Source organism: Asparagus officinalis, chromosome 1 (assembly GCF_001876935.1).
Source record: "Asparagus officinalis chromosome 1, Aspof.V1, whole genome shotgun sequence".
NCBI classification, from domain to species: Eukaryota; Viridiplantae; Streptophyta; class Magnoliopsida; order Asparagales; family Asparagaceae; genus Asparagus; species Asparagus officinalis.
In genome coordinates this window covers 47,214,066-47,224,559 of record NC_033794.1, presented here as the reverse complement: position 1 = coordinate 47,224,559, position 10,494 = coordinate 47,214,066, and the positions used below count along the sequence as shown (strand labels likewise).

The window sequence follows — 10,494 nt, the reverse complement described above, 5'->3', positions numbered from 1 at the left end:
TTGCAGGCCGGCCTTTTATCAGCCACAAAAAACATTCCGAGACACGTGTCACACTTGCATTGGGCCACTTCCCTTTTTCTCTCCGCCCCCTCTCCCCGCTCCCCTCTTCCACTCCTCACTCCCAACAACAGAAATCCTAGAATCAATCCCCAAACCCTAACCCTAAAAATGGAATCTTTAGGCGTTCTTCTCACTTTCCCCATGAATCCTTACCTCGAAGCAGAGCTCGACAAGCGCTGCAAGCTTTTCCGCCTCTGGGAATCCCCGCCGGAGTCCCGCAAGGAATTCATCAAGCCCCACGCCCAATCGATCCTCGTTCAGTGTGGGATTGGATAAGGTCGATTTGGCTAAGTGTAAAGAGAGGGGAATTAGGGTTACGAATACGCCCGATGTGTTGACGGATGACGTGGCGGATCTGGCGATCGGGTTGGCGATTGCAGTGATGAGGAAAATTTGTGAAGCGGATCGGTACGTTAGGAGTGGGAATTGGAAAATTATAGGGGATTATAAGCTCACTGCCAAGGTTTGACCTTTTGATTCTGAAAATTTTTTCCGTTTGTATTCTTAAATTGGTTTTCGTTTGTTTATGTTTCTGTGATTATTGGTGTCAGGGATAAGGTTGACTTATTTAGAATTTGCATTGCAACAAGCTATGGGCATAAAGTGTGTTGTGCGCAGCGGAAATTTTGGTAGAGTTTCTGATGCACAATAAAAGAGAAAGATCACAATAAGAATTCTCGTCTCATAAAGAAAACAAGAATCTGAAACGAATATCCCAACAAAATGAGATATCAGCTCTTCCTCTTATCAGTTCTAGGACTGACTTGTCGAGGGAACCTAATAAACTATTACAATGGTCACAAACAGCAAATCACACAAGTTTTACGTGATTCGATAAATTTCCTACGTCCACGGGGCAAGGACGGGATCTATAATTTGAGAGAAAAAGAATACAAATGGGTTTACAATCATACAATTCTCACAAATTAAATCCTAAAATAGGCTCCTTCCTTTTCTTCTTAAAAAAAAGGCAGTCTTCAAATACTTTTTCTCTCTGCGGTACACCTGCACACAGCCCAAGACTTGCACAACCGTCTTTTTCCTTTTGCATGAAGCCTCTGTCTTCTGCCTCTACTCCTGCACCGTATGTCGCTCCTTTTTTTCTTCTTCTGCTCTGACTTGCACCTGCACAGCCCTCAATGCACTCCCCCCTACTGCCTCGTGCCAAAACTGCACGAAACCGTAGACAAGGGTTTTATACAGCTCAAACACGTCTTCGGTCTTCGGGTGAGCTAAAAATTCGCTGGTTCTTAGCAAACATCCGTTGGCTCTCCATCTCTTCACACGGTTTGTGGGCCCCTACAATTCTCCATCTATCTCCTCACGTGAAAAGACTTAGCCTTTCACGCGTTTTCAAGAACCCGCTGAACTCTTCATGCGGCACTCAAAAAACCGCTGAATTCCCTTGTGAACTTGTGGTGGCCCACCCCACACTCTCCTCTATCCAACAATTCTCCATCTCGGCGAATTTTTATTAAAACTGAGCCGACACCAACAAAATCAAATACCTCACTTGTTGCGTCCAGTACGAAGTGAAACAATTCACGATAACGGACTCAATCCACAACAAGTCGAGAACCCAAATGAGAATGCTAACACTCTCTAAATATCGGTATTTACTCACCAAATCGATCTCACCCCCATCAAAATCAACTAATCCAAACCGGCTGCATCATAAATGACTGTCTACGTATCCTCTTACCTAAGGAATCAAGCCTCACGTAGTTCACCAAAATGATCGCTAACGACCTCAATCCAATAGAAGAGTTTGCAACCCTCTCTAATATCATCAACTTTGAGGCTGATAGCACCTCCAATGGTCTTAAAATATAACGAATCAAACACCTTCACCTGAGATAAACCAATGGTCATATCCAAACTATGTTTGCCAGCTGCACTCAAATCAACCAACTCATCATGTGCATTCAAATCCAAATGATCTTCAAACTGTGTCACCTCAGCTGTAATACTAAACGATGTAATATGATCTGGAGTAATCTTCACCCAATGTGAAGTAGCATCACTCTCCACCTGCTGTGATACCTCTATGATCTGTCCAAAATTCTCTACCTGCTGAGAGTCAATAGGCTCCCTCATCGAAATCTCATCCAAAGTGACACAACCAGACCTATCTTCCAATGGAGTTTTACCTCTAATCATAACAGTTGATAACTCTTTAATAGGATGACCCAAATATATTGAAGACTCGGTCTAGAAACTCTTCTGCAGACCATTGCTTGACAACAAACACCGATGCTCCTCCAGCAAGACACGGTTCTCCAAATTTACCATCCTATCTAATTTCCCAAAGATTTCCTTTCCAACGAAGTGTCTCGAAATGTCGTGAGCTCGGCTCTAATACAGAAACAGGTCTATCTTGTACCTCCCACCAAAATCAGAATGGAGTACCTTCACTTTTCTGTCTATCACACACTTCTTCAATATGTTGGATACTACTAGGATTTTCTTCAAAGGGGATTTAGTTGTAACCCAAACACGTCTAGAACAACCATCAATAAAGGAAACCAAACATCTATTTTCTCCCAATGATGCCTCCTTGGAAGACCCCCAAACATCCACGTGAACCCCATCTGAAAGATCTTTCGTGCGGTGAATAGAGGTGTCAAATTTCATCTCGGTCTTCTTGCTCACACCAAAGTGTTCACTGGATTTCAAATTGTAGGTCTTCGCACCCTCTTTCAATAATTCAATCTATGTAAGGAATCAATACTGGAATGGCCAAGCCCCAAATGCTGCAGTCTAGTTGAATCAATAGAAATCATCATTTCTCCACCTGTCACTATACCTCCAGTCAAGTAATACAGGTTATTCCTCCTGACGTCCTTCATCACAATCTGAGAGTCTTTCACAATCTTGAGAGCCATATCCTCAATTCGAACATTCAGATCCTCTCCAACCAAAGCTCCAATAGAGATTAAGTTCTTCCTCAAGAAAGGAACATATTTCACATCATATATCTCCCTAACAGTCTCGTCAAACATCTTGATGCGAATTCTTTCTATCCCAAGGATCTGACATGCACGGTTATCAGCCATGTATACTACACCATTATCCAGCTTCTCAAAACTGGAGAACCATTCCCTTCTAGGGCACACATGATAGGTCGCACCACTATCCAACATTCATTCAGATTCCTCTGAATAGCTATTTATAGAACTAATAGAAACGAATAAATAGAAGAGTCAGAAATATTACCATCCGATATAACGATGTTTGCTTCTGATAATGGTTGCTTCCCTTTTCCTTTCTGTTTATTCTTCATCCATTCGTCGAGCTTTGGTCAGTCTTTCTTCTAATGACCAGTCTTCTTGCACTAAGCACACTGATCTTTTCTAATTGTAGGATGTCTTATTCTAGACTGTGATTTTTAATTCTTCCGGTTTGGACCCTTTCCTCTTGCGGCTAACGTCTCTGCTACCGGCTCAACTGAAGCTTCCTTATCATTCTTTCGAAACTGATAATTCACAAGTACAGCAGTTACCTCACTATACGAAAGAGATGCCTTTCCATTAATTAGAGTAAGAACGAAAGTTTCATATTCCTCGTCGTGCAAGGAACTCAATAATAACAACGTCTTGTCATCTTCAATCATGACATTCACATTCGACAAATCCGCAAGAAGCTTTGTGTAGGTGTTCATGTGATCACTAATTGAGGTTCCATTCTTCAACTGAAAATAATAAAGTCTCCACTTTAAATGTAAGCGGTTCTTAGCACTCTTTGTCAGATACTTACTTTCGAGAATCTCTCAAATCTTCTTCGTAGGAGTCTCATTCATCACATCATATTTTAGATATTGAGTCAAACAAGATCTAATCACACTACATGCCGTTCGATTCATCTTCTTCCAAACATTTTCTTCAATATCATCTGGCTTGCCATCTAACTCCAAAGTATCCTCCAAATTCTGCGCGTTCAGCGCATCCAAAACCTCGCATCTCCATAATCCAAAGTTGTTTGTGCCATTAAACTTCTCAACATCTATCTTCATAGAGTGGATATTCAAACTCTGAATGGTCTTCGCGTCAGAAGCACCACCCTCGACACCTGAAACACCTTCTTTCCCCGACATCTTACTCAACGCACCAATGAACGAAGAACAGATCCAAAACTGAAAAGATAGAGTATTTACCAAAAGATCCCACATTTATCACCAAACAAAGCTCTAGACGAGCTTTCAAATCGATCTACTTCTCTAACCAAAACAAAAAACCCTAGATCTGAATCTGGGTTCTGATATCACTTGTTGTGCGCAGCGAAAATTTCGACAGAGTTTCTGGTGTACAATAAGAGAAAAAAATCGTAATAAGAATTTTCGTCTCACCAAGGAAACAAGAATCTGAAACGAATATCTCAACAAAGTGAGATATTAGCTCTTCCTCTCATCAGTTCTAGGACTGACTTGTCGAGGGAACCTAATAAACTATTACAATGACCATAAACAGCAAATCACACAAGTTTTACGTGGTTCGACAAATTGCCTACGTCCACGGAGCAAGGAAGGGGATCTACAATTTGAGAGAAAAAGAATACAAATGGGTTTACAATCACACAACTCTCACAAATTAAACCCTAAAATAGGCTCATTGCTTTTCTTCTCAAAAAAAAAATCAGCCACCAAATACATTTTCTCTCTGCGGTACACCTGCACAGCCCAAGACTTGCACAACCGCCTTTTTCCCTTTGCACGAAGCCTCTGTCTTCTGCCTCTACTCCTGCACCGTATGCCACTCCTTTTTTTTCTTCTGCTCTGACTTGCACCTGCGCAGCCCTCTATGCACTCTCCCTTGCTGCCTCGCACCAAAACCGCACGAAACCGTAGACAAGGGTTTTATACAGCTCAAACACGTCTTCGGTCTTCGGGTGGGCTAAAAATTCACTGGTTCTTAGCAAACATCCGTTGGCTCTCCATCTCTTGACACGATTTGTGGGCCCCCACAATTCTCCATCTATCTCCTCACGTGAAAAGACTTAGCCTTTCACGCGTTTTCAAGAACCCGCTGAACTCTTCATGCGGCACTCAAAAAACCGCTGAATTCCCTTGTGAACTTGTGGTGGCCCCCACACTCTATCTCCTCTATCCAACAAAGTGCATATTTAATTTGCTGACAATGCTTTGCTATGAGCACCTATTCACTGCCTGATACGGAAACCGAATTTTGATCTTTTTCCAATATTGAATGTTGATATTTGTATTATCTAAGTGAAAATAAGTGCTTATGTTGTCTAGTGGTCTTGTATTCAAGTAAATGATGCCATGGATGTTCTTACCTAGGAAGTCAAGATGGATGAACATATTGGTAAGAGGAATGCTCTTTTTGAGTTTCTGATTAAAAAAACAAAAAGTTTTTTGAATTGAAAATGGATGGACCCATCTGTCTGGCTGCATCACAAGTATCATAATATAGGAAGGTTGATTGTTTCCAAGGTTGGCTAAGGCTTGGTGATTATTTTTCTAGGTTGTCAAGTTGTGAAAGGGTTTAAAGAGCCACATAAATGGTTCTGAGTAGGAGAGGAGATTGTACTTATATTAACGGGGGAAGGAAGAAAAAAGGGGGACTTCGATGGAATTACAATTCAAGTAAAGATCATGAAGTTCTTATGTCATGATAAATTTATCTAAGACTATATGGAAATTGGTTGACGGTTTAAATGGTTTTAAGATTTTAGAGTTTTCTCCTATTTTTTGGCATCTTAATGCTGTTCTTGTTCTGTAGCTGTTGCTAGTTTTCTACCTGTCAAAACTTGTCATACACACCCTTCTTCTTTCCCACTTGTTCTTGTTTTATGTTGTATGCTCCATTATGACGCCTGTTATGCTTTCCTGAATAGAATGATAATAAATTAAATTCTGTTCGAAGTAATATGATTTTAGCCTGGAGGATAGGATAATGGGATTATGAATTATTGATAATATGGAGTCGGATTTTAATCATCGTCAGCGACAAGGGCGTGAAGATGATGCTTGTGCAAACAAAGAATATCAAGAGAGCTATAGCAAATAAGAAGAAAAAGGCTTCCGAGGGAGATGAAAAAAAAAGTAGATACAATGGATTTCTGAATGGGTACAAGAAGCTTTCTTGCTAGCTGATGAGCTTTATCCTGAGAGAAAACAATATATTCCCTTGAATTAATAGGACCAGCAGCTTCAGTGGATCTCCCCTTACCAATATAGCAGCAACCTTGCACATGTATTGTTAGATCATATATTCCTCAATATAGCAAACACTTACCCATGATATCCTTTTGTGCAGTTTAGTGGTAAAACGATGGGTATTGTTGGACTCGGAAGAATCGGCTCAGCCATAGCTAAGAGAGCTAGAGCGTTTGGCTGCTCCATTAGTTACTACTCAAGATCGGAGAAACCAGACACAAATTATAAGTACTACTCCAATATCGTAGACTTAGCAGCCAACTGTCAAGTTCTTGTAGTTGCCTGCTCGCTGAATGAGGAGACCCATCACATTATTAACCGTGGGGTCATTGATGCTTTGGGAAAAGACGGTGTGCTGATAAATATCGGGCGTGGTCCGCATATTGATGAGCCTGAGCTTGTATCTGCATTGCTTGAGGGTCGCCTCGGAGGGGCTGGCCTTGATGTGTTTGAGCATGAGCCACATGTTCCTGAGGAACTGTTTAGGCTTGATAATGTAGTTTTACTGCCCCATGTAGGGAGCGACACTTGGGCGACATGCAAGGCAATGGCTGACCTAGTTCTTGGGAACTTAGAGGCTCATGTGCTAAGTAACCCATTGTTAACTCCTGTAGTATGATTCGGTGTGCAACAATCTTTGTGGGGCTGTGATTGTTTTAGGGCATTAATACGGGTTTGTTTTGAATTGCCAACGATCTGTGCTGAATGAATTTCTAGCAGTTAATAATTGAAGAGTTGTCCTTGTGATATTTCTTTTCCCTCGTGAAATGTTCTATTTAAGTTCTTCCTATTTGGTAGTAGTTTCTTCGTGGTATCCCATATGCTCTGTTTGAAGGTAGTTCCTCTACGAATTAGCCATATAAAGAGCCAATGTTGTCATTTGCATCATTCTTTATGGATATCATGACATGCTTAAAAAATAAAAAGACGTGTCACTTCTAACATCTATTGTCTCTGATCTTCCCTTGTATATCACTTCTACCATTTCTTTTCTATTTGAGTTATCTGTCAACCTTTTATCGGTACTTGTTACCCAGAATTAACATTTTATAGAGAAATAGTAGATCAAACCCCTCCAAACAACCACACACAAAAAAAAAGGGAAAAAAAGTATCCAGGGATGATAAGTGCTAATAAATGAGTTGATGGGTGATAGAATCTATTGAATATATAGATGTGAGGGTTTATCCGCAATTTACTCTTAAAAATATTTCCTACCTGAGCTTTCAATGAGAACAAGTTATGTTTGGAGACCTTTGCTCTATGAGAAGATTGAATCCTTGATTTTGGAAATAGTTCAAAGTAGAAACCTGCTCTGAATCATTCCCTGATCCTGGAAAGAGTTCAAATAGAAATGTACCCGTTTATCTGTTGACTTGTAATTTTAAAAGTATGAAATTCACATTACGATCTTCTTCCCTGCAGTTCAGCGGTAAAACAGTAGGCATACTCGGCCTGGGCAGAATAGGCACCGCCGTGGCAAAAAGAGCAGAAGCATTCGATTGCCCCATCAGCTACTACTCAAGAACACAAAAACCCAACACGAACTACAAATACTACTCAACCGTCACCGACCTAGCATACAACTGTGACGTCCTCGTCGTCGCCTGCCCCCTAACTTCAGAAACCCACATCATCAACCGCGAAGTTATTGACGCACTAGGCCCCAAGGGCGTGCTCATTAACATCGGCCGTGGTCCCCACGTCGACGAGCCTGAACTCGTGAAAGCGCTGGTTGAGGGGAGGCTCGGAGGAGCTGGGCTTGACGTGTTTGAGAGCGAGCCTGATGTGCCTGAGGGGTTGTTTGGGCTTGAGAATGTGGTTTTGTTGCCTCATGTTGGGAGCGGGACTATGGAGACGAGGAAGGCGATGGCTGATCTCGTTCTCGGGAATTTGGAGGCTCATGTTTTGAAGAAGCCTCTGCTGAGTCCCGTGGTTTGATTTGGTGTTCGGGGCCGGGCGTGATTGTTTAAGAGGCGTTGGGGGTGCTTTGCTTGAACTATTTATGTATTGCACAGATGATGTTGCCTATATTACAGGCTATATATATATATATTAAAACTGCAGCGTTGTGGTGGCAGTCAATTCTGCTTGGATGACATTATCATGTACAGCCAACGTCCAAAACCTTCACGGTTTCTCAGATGATATGCGGTTGACCGGTTCGGGTGAAATGCTAAATAGGCCCAACATCGGTACGGTAAACTTGTATCCGACCCGATTAATAAACGATGGGATGACCCCTGTTCATGGTCGCATGTATCATGAATTCACTGTGGATTTTTTGCAACTTCAGCGTTGGAAAATAAGGCACGCAACTTTCTTTTCTTTTTTTTTCTTCTTTTTGCAAGTACGCTATTGTTTGTTATTTTTCATATTAGAAATTTGGAGTTGTCATGTTGTGTAGATGCATCAAACTCAAATCTGCGCTTTGTCTCGTAGATTGGTGATTTCAAGTCAGATATTCTCGATAAAATGCGCGCACCGTGTAAGCAGATGAGACCTGGACTGCATTTCATTCTCCATGCAAATCCTTCTCAATATACCCACAAATCACACAGACCCGCGTATCCATGGAAAAAGCAGCCAAATGCACATACATCCTACCAAAACAGCATTATTTACATACTCAAAGAAACAACAAGTGTTCTACACAACTCTAGTCTACTTTTGAGAGGTTGAGAAAGGAAGAAGATTTAGGACAAAATATTTATATCAGAGCTTCTTCCTTTCTATTTTTTTTCTTTTTCCACATTAGTTGTGAAGAAGCACCCAAAATTTGAGCCCACAACACATTGCCATCCTGGCCCATACATCTTATCAAATTCCTACAAAACATAATCAAAAATCAAACAAAATTAGATCGTGGAGGAAGAAATCGATCTTTTTTTTTTGAAGGTCCTTTTTATTTTAGATCCATTCTTTTACTCAAACCGGTTGTGTTAACATGCTACCAAGAACGGTGGACTGCTGTAGTTCGACCTACGCTACCATAATAAGGGAGGGATCAAATTCTGAATCTAAAAGTGGGTGTACTTAGATACAATTCATGTGCTAATTAAGGAAGGAGAGGAGGGGTTCAGAAATAAATAATATATAAATAAAAAATGTATTCTTAAGGGAAATTAAAGTAAGTTACCTTCTTGATATGGGATGCTATGTTCTTGCAATCGAGGACATCAAAGAGATCAAGGGCTTCAGAGGCACAAGACATGGCTTGCATCTGCATCTTCAGTGGCATGTCTGTGTCTTGGATCAGTCCTTTGCCTTCCAACATCTCTCCCTCTCCCTTTCCTCTCTCTCTCTCTTTTGAGATTTTAATTTTAATTAAGTGTGGAAGAAATGAAGACCCAACGGGAGAAAAAAACCAAATGCCTTGAATGCAAATAGGGGGAGGAATCTATCTGTCAACTAGCTAGGAAAGTTTATCATTAACGATCGAGCCCCTCTTTTTTGCTCTTCTCACTTCTCAGTGTGTGTGGGTGGGGGGGGGGGGTTGTGGAATTTGTGCTTCGGCCCCTTAAAAAAAAAAAAGGAACCTCTCTACCTCACCACATTTTGACATTATATGTAGAGGATAATCTACGTAAATAGAGCACAGGAGTATGGCGGTTTCCTCGGTCGATATTCATCAGAGCATAATCTACGTAAATACGAATCCGTAGTCTATTAACTACGATCTTAATAGCAATTTTTTCTTTTACCGTCTGACCACTGTAAAGGTGATCCGAAATTTACTGAAAAACTTTACAGACGTGGCACGAACTCCAGATTCCTCTGTCCAAGTTTGGTGCTAAGGACAACACCTCTCTCTCTCTCTCTCTCTCTCTCTCTCTCTCTCATATTGAGAGGTGGCAGCATTCGCTGCTTCCACAAAATCAATCATGGTTGGTTGGTTTGTTTGTTTGTTTAACGACAAGGGTGATGTGTGGATAAGGCTGATTAATTGAGGAGTAAATATGGTTAACTGTTTGTTTCCTCGTGTGAATGGTAAGTTTGGATTGTACTTTTTATTTATTTTCTATAAAAAGAGATAGAATTTTGATCGGTAATAAATAGTTACAGCAACAATAATATCTTTGTTGAGCACTCAGAGGTGGGAAAAGATTCGGGATCGGATTAAATATTGATTGCCTGTAAACAAATGGCAAGTGTCAGCTGATCAAGAATCAGGTCCCAGTCTTTTTCATATGTACAGATGTATTCTCTCATTTCACCTTTTTTATTTTTGAAAATTAGTCAAGCTTCACTGTACGATT

The 10,494-nt window shown here is 40.9% G+C and overlaps 2 protein-coding genes and 1 pseudogene across 2 annotated transcripts; 2 read left to right on the top strand and 1 right to left on the bottom strand.

The window, feature by feature from the left end:
* Nucleotides 71–6,993, top strand: LOC109823613 (annotated as a pseudogene).
* Nucleotides 7,628–8,176, top strand: LOC109833956 (hydroxyphenylpyruvate reductase-like). Its single transcript, XM_020401841.1, has one exon. The coding sequence runs from the start codon at nucleotides 7,628–7,630 to the stop codon at nucleotides 8,174–8,176; it is 549 nt and encodes a 182-aa protein (XP_020257430.1).
* Nucleotides 8,968–9,694, bottom strand: LOC109833952 (dynein light chain LC6, flagellar outer arm-like). Its single transcript, XM_020401834.1, has 2 exons — nucleotides 9,375–9,694; nucleotides 8,968–9,063 (listed from the first exon to the last, which is right to left on the bottom strand). Exons 1-2 carry the CDS (start codon nucleotides 9,510–9,512, stop codon nucleotides 8,968–8,970), a joined length of 234 nt encoding a protein of 77 aa, XP_020257423.1. The 5' UTR covers nucleotides 9,513–9,694.

Coding starts and splice junctions, on each gene's coding strand:
- LOC109833956 (XM_020401841.1), top strand. CDS start 7,628: ATGAAATTCACATTACGATCTTCTTCCCTGCAGTTCAGCGGTAAAACA.
- LOC109833952 (XM_020401834.1), bottom strand. CDS start 9,512: ATGTTGGAAGGCAAAGGACTGATCCAAGACACAGACATGCCACTGAAG. Junction 9,064..9,374: donor TAGCATCCCATATCAAGAAG/GTAACTTACTTT, acceptor TATGTTTTGTAG/GAATTTGATAAGATGTATGG.